This window comes from Bubalus bubalis, chromosome 10, assembly GCF_019923935.1.
Source record: "Bubalus bubalis isolate 160015118507 breed Murrah chromosome 10, NDDB_SH_1, whole genome shotgun sequence".
Classification (NCBI taxonomy): domain Eukaryota; kingdom Metazoa; phylum Chordata; class Mammalia; order Artiodactyla; family Bovidae; genus Bubalus; species Bubalus bubalis.
Genome location: NC_059166.1, coordinates 70,005,538 through 70,023,117, shown reverse-complemented (window position 1 = coordinate 70,023,117; position 17,580 = coordinate 70,005,538). Strand labels below are relative to the sequence as shown.

General features: G+C 41.2%; 2 protein-coding genes and 1 non-coding gene across 3 annotated transcripts in view; 2 read left to right on the top strand and 1 right to left on the bottom strand.

Annotated features, from left to right (window-relative positions):
• Nucleotides 1–15,746, top strand: part of TRAPPC3L (trafficking protein particle complex subunit 3L) — a 40,345-nt gene extending 24,599 nt beyond the window's left edge. The window contains exons 4-5 of the mRNA XM_006055684.4: nt 11,054–11,239; nt 14,647–15,746. Coding sequence (XP_006055746.3) covers nt 11,054–11,239; nt 14,647–14,766 — 306 coding nt within the window. The 3' untranslated portion in view covers nt 14,767–15,746. The remainder of the gene's footprint in view (nt 1–11,053; nt 11,240–14,646) is intronic.
• Nucleotides 3,683–8,433, bottom strand: CALHM5 (calcium homeostasis modulator family member 5). The gene is made up of 2 exons (XM_006055683.4): nt 7,782–8,433; nt 3,683–4,369 (listed from the first exon to the last, which is right to left on the bottom strand). Exons 1-2 carry the CDS (start codon nt 8,319–8,321, stop codon nt 3,962–3,964), a joined length of 948 nt encoding a protein of 315 aa, XP_006055745.1. The 5' UTR covers nt 8,322–8,433; the 3' UTR covers nt 3,683–3,961.
• On the top strand, nt 15,674–15,745 carry TRNAS-GGA. The gene has a single exon. It is a non-coding gene; the product is annotated as a tRNA-Ser (tRNA).
• Nucleotides 15,747–17,580: the final 1,834 nt, after the last annotated feature.

Below are 17,580 nucleotides of genomic sequence, written 5' to 3'. Positions count from 1 at the left end.
AAGCTGAAACTCCAGTACTTTGGCCACCTCATTCGAAGAGTTGACTCCTTGGAAAAGACTCTGATGCTGGGAGGGATTAGGGGCAGGAGGACAAAGGGACGACAGAGGATGAGATGGCTGGATGGCATCACTGACTCAATGGACATGAGTCTGAGTGAACTCCAGGAGTTGATGTTGGACAGGGAGGCCTGGCGTGCTGCAATTCATGGGGTCGCAAAGAGTCGGACACAACTGAGCGACTGAACTGAACTGAACTGAACTGAATAGCATGTTGGTTGCCATCCAACCAACTCATCCTGTGTTGTCCCCTTCTCCTCCTGCCTTCAATCATTCCCAGCATCGGGGTCTTTACAAATGAGTCAGTTGTTTGCATCATATGGCCAAAGTCTTGGAGTTTCAGCTTTAGCATCAGTCCTTCCAATGAATATTCAGGACTGATTTCCTCTAGGATGGACTGGTTGAATCTCCTTGCTGTACAAGGGACTCTCAAGAGTCTTCTCCAACACCACAGTTCAAAAGCATCAATTCTTCTGCGCTTATCTTTCTTTATATATTCATTAAGTAATAGCTTTTTCATGTACTCAAATAACTAGCACTTAGAAAATACCATGGAAAAAAGAAAACATTAGACTAGTGGCAAAGAAGAATGAAGATGTACAATATTTGCAAAACTTAGGTGAGGAAAACTTTAAAATTATCCCTAAGTGATGAAAGGTAGCCTTGAATAAAGAGAAAATACATGGAAAGTCACCCCATGTTCTCAGAAAGGTTGATAATAGCACAGAGTCTAATTCTGTAGATCTGGGGTGAGGCCCAGGATTCTGAGTTACTTCTGTCTTGCCTTCCCCAGTGTAGCCTGCTTTGTGCTTTACAGCTGTTGTTCTCAAGATGTGGTCCCTAGACCAGCAGCAGCAGCATCTGAGAAGTTGTTAGAAATGCAAATTCTTACCCCCAACGTGTCAAATCAGACACTTGGGCTCAGCAATCTACATTTTAACAAGCCATCCAGATGATTTTTGGCACACATTAAAGTTTGAGAACCAGCACTTCTAAAGTTTAAGTTGCATAGAATCACTCAAGATCTCGTTTAATGGACGGCTTGATTCAACAGGTCTGGGATGGAGTCTGATTCTGCATTTCTAACAGGCTCCCTCATGATGCTGATGCTTTGGTTTGAATGCAACACTTTGAGGAGCAAAGCTAGAAGACCAATCTGTTTCTAACTTACTCAAGGCCAGCCTGTCCTGTGCCTTCCACTGTCATCTTTTTCTGGGTATTAATGCTAAAAATATGTCACTTTCTCAGTAATTTGTTTATTTTAAACCAAATTAACTCATAGCAGTGTGTTCCTCTCAAACCAAATTTAACAAAAAATCATTAAAAATGAATCTCAGGCTTTGGTGGAGCCAGTTTGGAGAAGTAACTATTCAGCATCTATCAAATCATTCCACAGCTCATTCACTACTTACTGAAATCAAGAGGTAAATGTTATTAAGAAAAATCTATGCATAAGGAGATATTTGCATAATCTATATATAAATTCAATGTGCCTCTAATCTCTCATTTAACAAATTCTGATTTTCACATATTAGTGTTCAGGATATCTTCATAATGCCCATAATTTCATTGGCTTCAAACAACCAACATTTATTTAAGCTCAGGGCATTTGGACAGGACACAGTGGGGACCCTTTTTTAATATTTGCAGCAGATGGTGTGGCTGAGAAGTCTGCACGGCTGGTGTGGCTTCACTCAGACCATAGATCTAGGGTCTTTTTCCTGGCTGTTTGCTGGGTCCTCTGGTTCTTCTCCATGTCTTGTCTGCTGAAGCTGGAATGTCCAAATGACTTCTTTACTCATATGCCTGGTAACCAACCTAGAAGGATTCAAACAGTTGGAGCTGGCCAGCTATGATCTCTCTTTGTCTCAGTCTCTCTCCACTTGGCTACTTTAGCCTTCTTCAGGGCTTGGGACTCTTCATTAAGGTAATTGCATTTCTTACATGGTGGCTGGTTTTTACCAGAGTAATCATTGCCAGAGACCAAGGCATAAGCTGGAATAATTCTGCAACCTGGCTTCACCTCTGCTACATATTGTTGATTCGTTAAGGTCAGACTCAAGGAAAAGAGTAAAAGACTCTCTCTCTCTCAATTGGCGCCATTAAGCCATGTTTAATCTACCGTGGTTAGGGCTTATGGCAGTGAAACTCAGATCCACCAAAGTGGTACCAGAGACAGTTTGGCTAGAATGAAAGTAAATGCACCACAAAATCTTCTTAGAAAGTTCTGGCTCATATCGTCTCTTCCTAACTCTGATTTCAGTGACATCACCTTGGTAACTTGAAATTACAACATAGAAATGGGCAAACACTTCAAATAACCACTTTTTTTTTCCAGGAACCAATTGTTACACATTTGTCACACACCATGTTTAAAACCCAAACAATATTGCAACCTCACAGCCCCTGCCTCCCACTCTCCCACCTACACATAAACACACACACACACACATACACACACACCCCCTGACTCTGCACCTCCAGGTTCCCAAGGATATGTGTCAGGTCTTATACCTATAGAATCCTTTCCCCAGTTTGGGATAATGCCACATGATAATAAGGAATTCAGCCCCAGGATTCTCCAATGAGGAGGCAAGGACCCTCCATGGTATAAGATGTGAGCCACAGCATAAAGCATGGTACCTCTTCCTTAAATATTGATTCCATTCAGAGATTTAGAGGGAACTAATGTATCTATATATTTAAACTAATGTGGATATATTATACAATAGAATACAAAATTTGTATCCTGTAGGAGCCCACTAAAGTGTTTTTAGTTTCTTATAAAGTCACAAGGTAATAAATGAACTTCAAGGTTGAAAAAAGTTCTAACGTATAATATTAATACTGTTGTTGCTGTTTAGTCATGTCCAACTCTTTTGTGACCCTATGGACTGTAGCCTGCCAGGCTCCTCTGTCCATGGGATTTCCCAAGCAAGAATACTGGAGTGGGTTGCCATTTACTTCTCCAGGGGATATTCCTGACCTAGGGATTGAACCTGGGCCTCCTGCATTGCAGACAGATTCTTTACCACTGAGCCATCTGGGAAGCCCTATACAATATTAATATATGCCTTTAGAGAAGGAAACGGCAACCCACTCCAGTACTCTTGCCTGGAGAATCCCACGGATGGAGGAGCCTGGTAGGCTACAGTTCATGGGGTTGCAAAGAGTCAGACATGACTGCGCAACTTCACTTTCACTTATATCAATAGTCATAAGTATAGGTGTGTGTGTGCTTGTGTGTATGTGTACATGTGTATTTTTTAATGTAGAAAGAAGCCCATGAAGGCAAAAGTGCCTAGAGCCCACAAGAGTCATAATACAGCTCTGACTCCAGGGGTCTATTTTCAATGCATAGTGGAAACATGAGAAAAGCTCTGAATTTTTGGCATCATATCCTTTCAACGTATCATTTTTGAGAACTGATGTCTTCAGATTCCAAGGAAATGAATTTTAAATGGTAGCATTTCATTACATCCTTGGAAGGTAGTAAGATAGATTTACTACGAGGATTTCTACCAACTACACCGCATATCCCACTGTGTGGAAGTGGGAAGTCTGTTAATAACAGAAGTCTGTTAAGGGGACCACGCTCACTCACAAGTCACCACTGCTCCCCCTGGATTCTGTGACTGTATTTACATAGAGTGCCAGAACTTCTTGCATGAGTCTCACTGTCCGTCATCAAATCTTAGAACCTGAAGCCCCTGAGCCCGACTCCCAACCCCCAACCATCTTTGGCCAGTCACTCAGCATCAGTTTGAGCATGTGAAACCTTTGTCATGTCTAAAAAGCTGCTTCCCTTTGTGTTATTGTCTGATTAAGAAATACTAAATGGAAGAAAACACAGAGATACTCCGGTAGCTGTTGATGCAGGAGGAAGATGTCTGGACCCCGTGAGTCAGTGATGGTGGGTGAACTGCATGTTTTGGGCTGTACCCATAAGCATCATTGTGGTCTCCTCATCCTCTGGACGAAGGTCTAGACCCTCCTCTACTACCCTGTGGAGGGTGCTGTAGTGTTGCCGATTTTGGTGGAACGAATGGAGCTCCGAAGCAGCCTCCCAGGCTGCAAAGGTGGGCATGGGGAAGACATCTGGCCTCTTGTTTTCCAAGAAGCATTTCAGGTTTCTGTCACTCAGCTTTTTGGCGTAGTCCACGAATGTGTTTTCCAACTGCTCCTTCTCCTTCTGTGCATACATCTTCCAAAAACTCAGCTGAAGGTAACTAACTTTAGATCGGCAGCGAGCATAACACGTGGTGAGCAGAGAGAAGAAAGATGCGGAACAAATCAGGAACCATCCTAGAATCTTAGAAGAAAGAAATATTGAGCATACCAAAAGCAAAGCCACTTCTCAAGGAGACGGGGTAATGTTATTGGGAAGTGTATGGCTAATTTAATAGCAGACCTCAGTTGACATCCTTCATCTTAATTAACAAGTTTTGTTTTTTGTTTTTGTTTTTGTTTTTAACAAAGTTAAGGTTTACCTAACCTCTGTACTCCATCCTACCCACTATTGCTGGTATGCAAAGAAATAGCCAGAAGGCAGGCAAATGGAAATGAGTAAAAATATAGATTATCCAAGAACCGGAAGAACCAAGCCCTCATATAGTTCTAGCTTTAAAGGAAAGAATTCTGTGTGTGAGCATATTACCAGTTCCTTAGTGGAGTATCTTCAGGCATTGATACGTGGATATTCATGACCAGTGACTGATTTTTCCCACGTTACATTGTTTACAGAGAACTGCAGACCCTTCCTGAGAGAAGTAGCATCACTCATTACCCTATCCTATCTCACTGTAAAGCAAGACAAATGTAACACAATAAGGAAACTGAAGTTATAAGAATCAGAAGCTTGTGTAAAAGCCAAGGGGAAAAAAATGAACTTTTGGACATCAGTTCTCAAAAATAACACATTGAAAGGATATTATGTAAAAAAAAAAAACAAAACCGGAATGAATTTTTTGGCCAACCCAATATTTTTCATAATTGGAGTTAATTTCATATGTGAACAACTAAAAAAGCTCTTTCCAAGTTTCTCTTAATATTTTAGTTAAATGGCCCTTAGTATTTCTCAGCAGATGAGAAATACTATTTGAACATTTGAACATAAAATATTTGAACATAATTTGAACATAAAAATAACAATCTGCAAATGAACCCATGCTGACCATAATAGAACAACAAATAAGCTCCAATGTTTATTTGGAAACCAATGGTTTCCAAACTCTGACTCAGACTACGGAGGTCACTGTGCAGGATCTCAGACCCTACATGAGTGCCAGCTCTGGGTTGGCACTGGTTGGGTTTAAATCTCAGCTTTCACTTTTTTACAGGTATTCTCTGTGCCTCTGATTCCTCAGCTGTAAAGTAGGGGTTACCCTCCTCAGAATGTAATTTAGAGGATTAAAATGAGGTGATGTAGAAATCCACATGACTCAGTAAGTATCAGCTATTAGCATGGGCTGCTATTTTTCAATCATATCCATGTCTATGTAAAGGCATTACTGAACATAGGGTATCTTTCTGACGCGATTTATATTTACTTATATTTACTTTAGTCACTTGTGGTTGGCTACATCAGATTTTCCTCTTTTCTCTAACCTCTATCTTTTTCCACACAGCCCATCCTCCTGCAGGCCATCTCACTTCAGTATCTAAACCAATTCTGCTGAGTTATTCACTGTTTGATCAGCTTCAGGCCCTCCTCCCCTCATTGCGTGGCCTTAGCATCCACTTGCTTTCACGTGAGTGCTGAGCACTGAGCCCTCTTGTTCTTCACTAATTCATGGTACCCAGGATCTAACTAGACATGATGGATGGTCCCACCCCAGCCCTCAATAATACACCATTCTGCATGTGTCTTCTCCCTCAAACCTTGGCATTTTTCTCATCAGTTTAAAATACTGTGTGCCAGCAGTTTTATGCCCATTTATGTCCATCATCTCTGTACTTTCAAGGGTAGGTGTTATTACCCCCAACTACTGAGGACACTGGGGCTCTCAGGGGTCAAACAGTAGCTCTGGGTCACATACCTGGTGAGCAGTAGAATCAGGATCAAACCCAAGGCTAGGCAACTCCAAGATGGAGTTCTTGCCACTACTCTACCTACCCAAAGGACGGAAAGCCACCCAGCTGGATTTCGTTCCTCTGCCCCACCCATGGACCGTGGCACTTTTTCCACCCCCACCCACATACCCAGCTGTGGGTCCAGACTGTTTGCTGCCCCTGCCTATCGGAAGCACTGCGGTCAGCACCTGCTGATACAGCTCCCTTTGTCCGCATCTCTTATGCATCATCCCCTAAGGAATCAGCCCCGGGTCCTTCTCATTCCTCTGAAAAATAAACAGGTCAGCGTGCCCAGGCTCAGCTGTGGCAAGGACAGGCATGATTTCCTTATGCCTGTATTTAGAGATGGAAAAGCTCACCCAGTGGTAAGTGTTTGGATCCGCTGCTACCTGAATGGAGCCTGGTACCCCAGGACACAAATCATAAATCACTCATTGCATCATCACATTTGTAATTAAGACCTTCCTTCAGCAAAAGAAGGAAGATATTTGGCAGCCTGGCATGTTTTTGTCTAAAATGTGCTTTATGCATTAAACAAAGGGTTTTATGGAGGAGCATTTATAGGCTTATTAGTTTATAAAGAGAGTCTGAATATATTGCCAACCAGTTTGGACACAATTTTTGATTTGATGTGTTGTTGAAAAGACCAGTCTATATTGAAAAAAAAAAAAAAGAGTAAAGTCTCAGTATTTTCAGCGCATTTATTCTTAAACAAATAGCCTTCCTCACAGACTGTGGACCTGTTTATCTACTCCTATTGCTTGTTTTGATTTGTGGAATATCATTCCTGCTCCTCACAAGTAGGAATTCAGTCTTTTCCTGAGGCCAGGGCCAGGCTCACATCTGGATTTGTGCTCATGTCTCTGAAAGAATGACAAGCTACTTCCTTGTATCAGTTAGGTAAAGCTACAATTTCCTTCTGTTAAATAAAACAATGCCCCAAATCTTGAGCTCCTAAAGTAACGTAAGAAGAACTTTTTAGCTATAGAGCACAGAACATAGGAGGAAAACTCCCTGGAGAATATGGTCCTGTTTCACTGAAGGCTATTTAAAGTCTGCCAACACCCCATTTTATACAGGAAATTCTTTTCCATCTTAACAATATTTACACATAGAGATAGCAGTTGCCAGAAATCATGCAAGGGAATCTCTACACTGATTATATGATGTGCAACTTTGAAAAGTATTAGCTCACTTGATTCAGCTGTATTTTAATGGATATATGCTATGCATGTATGTGTGTGTTTCTCTGAAAAACCAGTTTGAAAATAATTAATAGAAGGCAGTAATTTCTAATTACAGCTCTGCCATTAACACTTTATAATGAGTTAGTGTCATGCATCATTTACAAAGTCAACCCAGAGAGATTGTTTTAAAGTACTTAAGTGTTTACAGATGTCTAACTCAAGAGGAGATTTTCTTTTCGAAAGTGGAAAAGACAATCCAATCAGCAATTTTATTAGCCATCCAACCTCGGAAAAGCTTTTCCTGAGACTGTCTTAACGCTGCACCACATTCCAATTTCCAGAGTTTCAGAATGTTCTGGCAGGATTCAGGCTCTACCCTGGCTGAACGAAGTACAGAGAGAATACTTCAAGCTCACGCTGGGGGGCAGGGGGGTGTGGGGGAAAGGCACCTGTGTCCCTTCTTACCTGAGACTGGGCTTGCAGCGACAATTTCAGTTCTTCGTTGTCCGTGGGGGTCATGCTGGTTTTTCCACAAGATACTTTGTAAAGTTCTTTCCAGCACTCTTCAGGCTTGCCTTTGCAAATCAGATCAAGGAGTCTTGGACTTTGGGTCCCGCTCATTGCACATTCATAAAAAGTCCCATTGAGCAAAGCCACAGACAGCCACATCACTGGAGCCACCAATGAGCTCAGAATGATCTGCCCCAGGACGGAGAAGAAGCGGCAGTTGTGGCCCCTGGGGAAGATTTTCCTGGGATTCACACAGCAGCCTGTGAAGAGTCTCCATGACCTGTTGTTCAGAAAGAATCCCAGGATCAGTAACACCCAGGCGGGAGCAAACAGGAAAGCCAGCCCGTAGATCACATTCTCAGTGCCGCAGGGACACTTGAAAGCCACGAGTGAAAAGAGACGCTCACCTCCCACGGTCAGCAGAGCCATGAAGCTGTAGCCAATGACAGTTTTCTGGTTGAGGATGAATTTTAGAAACCCCTGAAGAGCATCCATGTTGGAGATACACAGAGGGAAAACGCTTTGCTCTTATTTGTTGGCAGAGCCGCTGTGGCAGTGGCCGAGGGTGGAGCTCTTTCTTCATTAGAAACAACAGTCCTCCTTCTCAGACTGAATTCAGCCAGATAAGGAAACAATGTCATTCCCTAGGAATGAGTATTTCCCAACAGTGTTCAGATAATGCCTCCTACTGGTGGATGTTAGGCCATGAAACTAGAGCCAAAACACTGGGAATAAGAGTAAATTCACAGTGAACAGCCCCCACTTTTATGTTATTTCCATGTGGCTTGGATTGAGAATCAGAAAGAAATTCCGACTATTACAGATAATAATAGTTTAGGAATTTTCCATCCAAAGGAATAAACATTAGCAGAAATCGGGTTTCAGCCAATTGGTTGGGAGCCAAATCAAGTCTCCTAGCCTAGACTTTCATGATGGTATTTTTCTCTTGTTACTAAGAACTTTTGCTGCTTTGACTTAAGATCTGGAAGCTTCATTTTATGTCCTCTTGTACTTTATCATATTTTTGGATTTGAGCTGTTTGAAATTTATATGGAAAAGTTCAGAGAGAGTTTGAGTTTTGAGTGAAAGACAAAGTGAGAAGGGTCCTCATCATTTCTTTCCTAGACTATCATAGTAACCTCTTGATTGGTATTTCTGCCTTTGACTTCATGCCTGCCCCCATTCTCAACCTTAAATTCGTTCTCTATGCTGACACGAAGGAGATCCCTCTAATATAGAAATCCAGTTCCTCCCTAGCCTACTCACATCTTTGGGGCTCCCTGTTGCCCACAAGTTGATAAATGCAAACTTTACCTGAACCTCATCATGGTATTCTGTGCCCTTGACATGTTCCTTCTATCTGGAATATCCCCACCCCCCACCCCATGCCCACACACACACACACCTGACCTTGTCTACCTGGCAAACACTCACTCAGTATTCACAAACAGTGTAGAAGCTTCTTCCTCTGTAAATATTTCAAGGGTTACTTCCTAATATACAACATTGTACTTGTGGAGCTTATCGTAATATTGCAGTTATTTATTGAATATCTATAGCTCCTTTTTGGGAGAATGCAATGGCACCCCACTCCAGTACTCTTGCCTGGAAAATCCCATGGACAGAGGAGCCTGGTAGGCTGCAGTCCATGGGGTCGCTAAGAGTCAGACATGACTGAGCGACTTCACTTTCACTTTTCGCTTTCATGCATTGGAGGAGGAAACGGCAACCCACTCCAGTGTTCTTGCCTGGAGAATCCCAGGGACGGCGGGGCCTGGTGGGCTGCCGTCTATGGGGTCGCACAGAGTCGGACACGACTGAAGCAACTTAACAGCAGCAGCAGCAGCAGCTCCTTTTTAACTGTAAGCTCTTATAAAACAGGAACTACATCATAATACATTTTGTATTCTGGGTGTAAAGATGATGTCAAACACAGAATGCATGCCTGTTCAATAATTCGTTTTTCAAATAGTTGTTGAATTCCCCTGTGTGCCAGTCACTGTACTAGACAGGCAGTGCTCAACGTGTACTATTGAATGAATGACTGAATCATGAGCCTTTTAGTACTTCTAATTATGTATAATTTAAGGAAATTGTCTTCACTTCGCTTCTACACTGCTTTTAATATTAAATACACTGCTTTTAATATGAAAATTAATGAAATCACTTGAAAGACAACAACGATCAAGCTGACAAATTTCCATTAACAAACCTCAGTTTCCAGGTCTGTATATTTCGTGACAAGAAAGCCACTTGGACTAGAAGCCAAGGAGCTACGTTATAGTGTAACCTTAGCCATGTCGTTTTACTTCTCTGAATCCCAGTTTACTCGTTTGTGAAGCTGGAGGTAAAAAGAAATAGTCCCCAAGGTTTCCTCTATCTCTACCTTGTAAAATTCTTGAAGCTCTTTAAAACAGCGGACTTTCTTGAAAAGCTACTTTATGACCCACTTATGTGCCTGCCACCGTGGGCCCTTGCTCCTTCTCAGAGACGTTATTCTTGGTGATATGACTGCCTCCACTTCCCAAAGCATACTCTTGGGTTTAATCTTCCTCGACTCCCTCTGTCCCCGACTCTGTCACTTTCCTGTTGTGGCACATGTGTCTTGGGTCCCTTCTAATTCAGAAGACTTTGCTGGGCTCATGTAACAAATATTATGCTAGTATGCTGCTGATGAGTAATATTTTAATTTCTTACCCTTCTAAGGAATATTTTTTTTGAAAAAGATTTTTTTTCCAAAAATATTGCCTTAACTTTGTGTTTCATAAACCATATGGTTTCCACAGAAAATGAATACTTTAGGAGATTCCATGAAAAGAGTTTAAGAATTGTACAAGTTGTAAGATCAGTAAATTTCAAAGCTGAGCGTGAACTCAGGCTTTCTGACTATGAACTCCAGAAGCTTAACAATTGTGCCTGGAATGGTATTTGGGTGTCTTACTAACAGTTCTTTATTTTTATTCATTTATTCTTTAATCAGAGGAAAACTGCTTTACAATATTGTGTTGGTTTCTCCTGTACAACAACGCAGTTCAGCCACTTTGCTGTCATTGTTTAGTCATTAAGTGGTATCTCTTGTGCGACCCCATGGGCTGTAGCCCGTCAGGCTCCTCTGTCCCGGGCATTTCCCAGGCAAGAATACTGGAGTAGATTGCCATTTCCTTCTCCACTAATAGTTATTTATTCCAGGCCAAGTTTTGTAATTTTTTTCTTTTCCTATTTGCTAGGTTGCTTTCAAGATGTACTTAGGAATTACACCAAGTGTGACCTGTAACAACACAAGCAGAAATGAATTTTCCCTGATTCTAGACAAGAATCCTCTGGTGGAGTTTGTGGAAGAGCTCCCCACTGGGCGGTCTTCTCTGTGCTACTGCAACTTACTCTGTGGGATTATCAGAGGGGCCCTGGAAATGGTAAGGCACATACTTTATTTTGCCAGGTGTACAGTCATTATCTGGGCTTCCCTGGTAGTCAGCTGGTAAAGAATCCACCTGCAATGCAGGAGACCTTGGTTCAATTCCTGGATTGGGAAGATCCCTTGGAGAAGGAATAGGCTACCCACTCTACTATTCTTGGGGTTCTCTGGTGGCTCAGATGGTAAAGAATCTGCCTGCAATGTGGGAAACCTGGGTTCAATCCCTGGGTTGGGAAGATCCCCTAGAGGAGAGCATGGCAACCCACTCCAGTATTCTTGCCTGAAGAATCCCATGGACAGGGAAACCTAGCAGGCTACCGTCCATGGGATCGAAAAGAGTTGGGCATGATTGAGCGACTAAGCATGGCACAGCATTCATTATCTAGTGCTGGCTAACTAATTACCCTCAAAGGTAGCTGCTTGAAACAACAAACATTTATTGTCTCACACAGTTTCTGAGGACTGGAAACCTGGGACGGCCTTGCTAGGTGGCCATGGTTCAAAGCCTTTCACGGCGCAGTGCACAGGCAGTCAAGCAGATGGTTGGAGCTGCAGTCTCTGAAGACTTGACTAAGGCTGGGAATCTACCTCCAAGCTCACTCACTGGTCTCAGTGCCTTGCTCACAGCTGGCCAGAGGCTTCCTCAAGTTCCTTGTCACATAGGTCTCCGTAGTGCTCTAATCACCACAGGTGCTGTCAGTTCTGCTGGACTTTGGAGGGAACTACTTGAATGATAGGAGGTGGGGTCACTGGGGGCCGCTGGAGGCTTAGTTAAATCAAATCTAATCTAATCATTCATTGATTTAACTAAGATAGGGATCAGCCTCTGTGAAGCAGCGTTGAGCATACAGAGAAGAACAAGACACAGTTGTTGCCCTTCGAGAGTCTTTTGTCCAGTATAGGAGCCAAATGACTCAGGATCATGGGAGGATCTGGGGCAGGACAGGGGTGGGGAGAGGGAAGCCTTCCTAGGGAAACTGTGAGCTGACATCTGAAAGATGACAAAGCAGTTAGAAGATCAAGAAGCAGACAAGAAGATCTTGGGGGAAGGAGAAAATAATATTCCAGGTAAAAGGAGAACTATGCCCTAAAGCATACAAAAAATGTTTCATTAAGGGACAAAGAAGTTGAATTAATTCAGCGTCAATTGCATATAGATAGAGAAAAAAAGTCAAGTCCAAAATAGGATAAAGAAGTCTCTTCAGTTTTCATGGATAATTGATTATATGTGCTGAATGACATATATGTATCAGACCTCATGTGGTCCCATATACTCAAATAATTTCGATGTAGTCTTCTTATTATTTTAATTGATTTTCAGTTAAATTATGACAAATACAAGAAAGATCTTATGAGAAAAAAATGAGAGTGCATTTAACTTCCATATTTCAAGTTCAGTTTCAGTTCAGTTGCTCAGTCATGTTCGACTCTGCGACCCCATGAATTGCAGCACGCCAGGCCTCCTTGTCCATCACCAACTCCCGGAGTTCACGCAAACTCATGTCCATCGAGTCGGTAACGTCATCCAGCCATCTCATCCTCTGTCGTCCCCTTCTCCTCCTGCCCCCAATCCTTCCCAGCATCAGAGTCTTTTCCAAGGAGTCAACTCTTTGCATGAGGTGGCCAAAGTACTGGAGTTTCAGCTTTAGCATCAGTCCTTCCAAAGAACACCCAGGACTGATCTCATTTAGGATGGACTGGTTGGATCTCCTTGCAGTCCAAGGGACTCTCAAGAGTCTTCTCCAACACCACACTTCAAAAGCATCAATTCTTTGGCACTCAGTTTTCTTCCCAGTCCAACTCTCACATCCATACATAACCACTGGAAATACCATAGCCTTGACTAGACAGACCTTTATTGGCAAAGTAATGTCTCTGTTTTTGAATATGCTATCTAGGTTGGTCATAATTTTCCTTCCAAGGAGCAAGCGTCTTTTAATTTCATGGCTGCAATCACCATCTGTAGTGATTTTGGAGCCCAAAAAAATAAAGTCTAACACTGTTTCCACTGTTTCCCCTGTTTCCCCATCTATTTCCCATGAAATTATGGGACCAGATGCCATGCTCTTTGTTTTCTGAATGTTGAGCTTTAAGCCAACTTTTTCACTCTCCTCTTTCACTTTCATCAAGAGGCTTTTTATTTCAAAGTGCAGTGTATATCCTTTTACCAGGTGATGGGCATCACAAAGGTATATTTTTGCACTCAAATAGCAAATAATTCGGCACACCAAAGTCTACGGTTTAACAAAGGCAAGCTGGTTGACCAAGGAATTCTTAGTAAGAGAGGGGAATGAGTCAGATCTCAATAAATATTAATTAGTAGACTCAGGCTTTTTCACTTATTTGCTTTTACTAGGTATTTTTGCTTATTTATCTTATTTATTCCTGTGACTTCGGAGAAGGCAATGGCACCCCACTCCAGTACTTTTGCCTGGAAAATCCCATGGACGGAGGAGCCTGGTGGGCTACAGTCCATGGGGTCGCGAAGAGTCAGAAACGACTGAGCGACTTCACTTTCAACTTTTCACTTTCATGCATTGGAGAAGGAAATGGCAACCCACTCCAGTGTTCTTGCCTGGAGAATCCCAGGGACGGGGGAGCCTGGTGGGCTGCCGTCTATGGGGTCACACAGAGTCGGACACGACTGACGTGACTTAGCAGTATTCCTGTGACTTAAAATAACTGAAAAGGCACTCTGTTGAGGGTAGGTCAGCAATATGCTGCTCTTTTGTGAGTATTTTAACAAATAGAGAAGTAAGCCCTAAGGGTTTACTTCAATGTCTGAGAAATGAGAAATGCTTCATCATGGAAAAGAAGGCCTGGGTATCAAATATTCAAGTCCACAATCTCAATGTTTAATTTTATACTTATAATTTATTTAGTTGGTGTTGTTTCATAGTTCTCAAAGCCGTAAGTGATTGCTAAATGTTGTTAGGACAAATGATTATGTTATTGAGCTAATGACAGAATGACTTATAGCAAGTCAGCTGGAGAAGAATCGTTTAAGAAGCCATTTATCCTTGGAAGTTCTGTTTGGCAAGGCACGTTGGGTCAAGGCCATCACTGAGTTGGGAATTTGTGTTCTTCCTGAGATGGATCCACAGTTTAGACCTATACTGTGAGCAAAAATGGGCCCACATTCTGGGCTTGCCTGACAATCAACCAGGATGATTTGAGCCTGTCCTGGACCACCCTTCTCTTTGCAGACTCACACACAGAGCTGACCACAGCCAGACCATCAGAGGAAGACAGACAGTAAAGGGTCCTTCGTCCACAAAACAAGCCCTTTTTATCATTCCACAAGGAAAGTGAGCTCTTTATGGGGTATATCAAACTGAAAAATAGAAAAATTTAAGAGTTTTTTTAAAAAGCTGAATGATATAAGCCTGTTTTTTTCCCCCCTAGGTTCATTTGGCGGCTGATGTTACATTCTTGCAAGACAGACTAAAAGGCGACAGTGTGACAGAAATAGGAATAACATTTCTGAAAAAGCTAGATGAGAAAAAATACAGATGGAAAAAATGAAGAAAAGCATGCAAAATGCCACAGGCTGGCTGGCTGAGGAGTTAATATTAGCTAAATATATATAGCCATATAAATTTTGAATTTCTTAATAGCATGGGATTTAAAAGGCTTATAAATCAGCCAGAAATTTGAAATGCAGGGCATTAAGATTTAAAGCTGTTTTTTCTTTGCTTGTAAATCACACATTTTCAATCTCAAGTCCACAAGATTTCACATACAAATAACTCCTTGTAAGATAGCAAGCATGAATTCTATATATTATATAGTCTAGTCTAAAAGAGTCTGTTTATTTCATTTACTTATGGCAATGGAAAAGAAGCATACCACCTACACAGTTGGGGTATTTATCTCTTCTTGTTGGAAAAATGGATGAAAAGATATAAAATTCACTATATAAAGATAGTTTCTAGATATTGTGTATTGCATTCTCTATAGAAATGATATCAATTGCCACAATTTTCCATAGTTTTATGAAGCTGTAGATATAGACTAAATATCTATAGCCATAGACTTTTCTCATATATTGGCTTGGCTTATAGCTTCAGCCTCCTGAAGTTACTACTGGTTTATAATTATCAAGACAACCTATTTATTTGGATGGTAACTCTGAAATATTTTAAAATAACATTTAATTTTAATTAATTTAATTTTTAGATAGCTGGTAGTAACTAAATTCCTTCCTTTATTCATGAAATATTGCTGTTGGTCAGGCCAGGAAATAAAATGAGAGATACATAATGTTCTTTGAGAATACTTTCTTATTTTCAGTTAGAAATTTTGGTCATTTTTATCCCTTAAAAATAATTGTACAAAGTATATTCTGTCACCAGAACATACTTAAAATTCACAATGTACTGGATTAAATAAATGATAATCTTTACCAGACCATAAGCATATAGCTTATGCTTCCCTGGTGGCTCAGAGGTTAAAGCGTCTGCCTGGAATGCGGGAGACCCAGGTTCGATCCCTGGGTTGGGAAGATCCCCTGGAGAAGGAAATGGCAACCCACTCCAGTACTCTTGCCTGGAGAATCCCATGGAAGGAGGAGCCTGGTATGCTACAGTCCATGGGGTCGCAAAGAATCAGACATGACTGAGCCACTTCACTCACTTAAGCATATAGCAGTCCAGGATCTACTAGGCTCTGCAGAGAACTCAGAAGATAAGTAAAGTTACAGTTAGTGTGGCACCATCAGTTAAAGCTGGTGTGAATGATACGGTAGTGATAGACCTCAGCTACGTCTCAGGAACCTAAACATACAGGCTCAGTTCTGTTTCTAGTGGCTTCAGTTAATCCTGACCAGTGGCTGATCCTGGCACATCATCTCTCAGCCTCTCTCTGCCTCTGTCTCTCTCACTCACTTATCTGTAAACTGAGAGGATTGGATGTGATAAATATCTGAAATTATACCAATGAGCTTAAAAGATATAACTAACCACCACTGAAATTCCATATTTTTGGACTTGAGAAGGCTATGGAAAATTGTTTGTTCCCCATCTCCCTAGCTGTGTCTTTGAAAGGACATTGAGGTAGGTATCAAGAACCAGTTAAGGTCACTGGAGCAGCTGCAGCATCAGTGGAAGGAGTTTCAAGCCAGTTGCACAGAAGACCAGGAGTAGAAGGATGGAAGAAGGATGTTATCTGTATCAGAAGGGATAATATCACAATTCCATGGATGCCTTCAAGAAGAATGTTGGCCTACAGTCCACCCCAAAACTTATTTTGGAATGTTTCCATCTTCTGCTCAGCTTTCTATTTCTTCTTTATACTAGACTCACTCCTCCAGAAACCCAAGATATTCATGTCTAAGGGCCTCCCTCTGAAGATAGCACTCAACTAGCCATCTTGCAAATGTTCCAGGCCCTGGGGTATTCTCCTACTTGTCTACACCATCCTCTCCTTTCTCTCCCAACCCAGTCATCAAAACTCACTTGGTGCATGTCTTCATTACCCACCCTCTGAAGGCAGCTAATCTAATACTCTCAGTGGCACTGAGTGTTGAAACTGGTAGTGGCTTCAGGATGAGGTTTGTTTTCTATTCTTTTTTGTTTTCCTCACCCTGGGAGACAGTTCTCTTGGCCTTGAATTTATTCTATGAAAGGTGATCCATGTAACCAAGAGAGTGGCTTGTTTGTATTCAATTGTTGCTCCTTTCTGAAAAATAAGAATCTAGAAAGTGCCATTCAATAGAATTATGAGACTCATATATAAATTTTCTAATTAAATTCTTTACATTAAAAATAAAAAGAAATAGGTAACATTAATTTTAATAATTTATTTCATTTAGACTATCAAAAATATTATTTTAATATTTAGCTAATATAAAAATTACTATCGATATATTACATTCTTTTTTGTACTAAATCTTTGAGCTCTAATGTGTATTTTACACTTTTAGCACATCTCAATTCAATGCTAAATTTTCAAAGTGTAAATTTACAGTGAAATGCAGTTCTACCAAAACAACAAAACAGTGTTTAGTGTTGTTCAATAGTTTCAGTTTTTAAATCTAAATTAGTTAAAATTAAACTACATTAAAAATTCATTTCCTCAGTCACACTAGTCACATTATAAATGTTCAATAGCTATATGTGGCTTCAGTTGCTGTACTATGTAACACAGGTCCAGAATTCTCTGTCAAAGGGGATCGACCTTGAACATAAAGAATAAGTGGGAAGGATCCAGGTTCATGGAGAGGGACAGAAGAGATGAATTGAAAAGATAAAAGGTGAGGAGGGAGAACATCCAAGATTCATGAAATGGTGTCTCTCTGCAAACAGAGTGGGAATCCAAGAAAACAGAAACATTTCTTAG

Bases quoted from the DNA above. Each gene is read 5' to 3' on its own strand.
- CALHM5 (XM_006055683.4), bottom strand. From the start codon at position 8,321: ATGGATGCTCTTCAGGGGTTTCTAAAATTCATCCTCAACCAGAAAACT. The intron at 4,370-7,781 runs GTAAGAAGGGAC...CTTTCTTCTAAG, and splicing joins CGCTGCAAGCCCAGTCTCAG to ATTCTAGGATGGTTCCTGAT.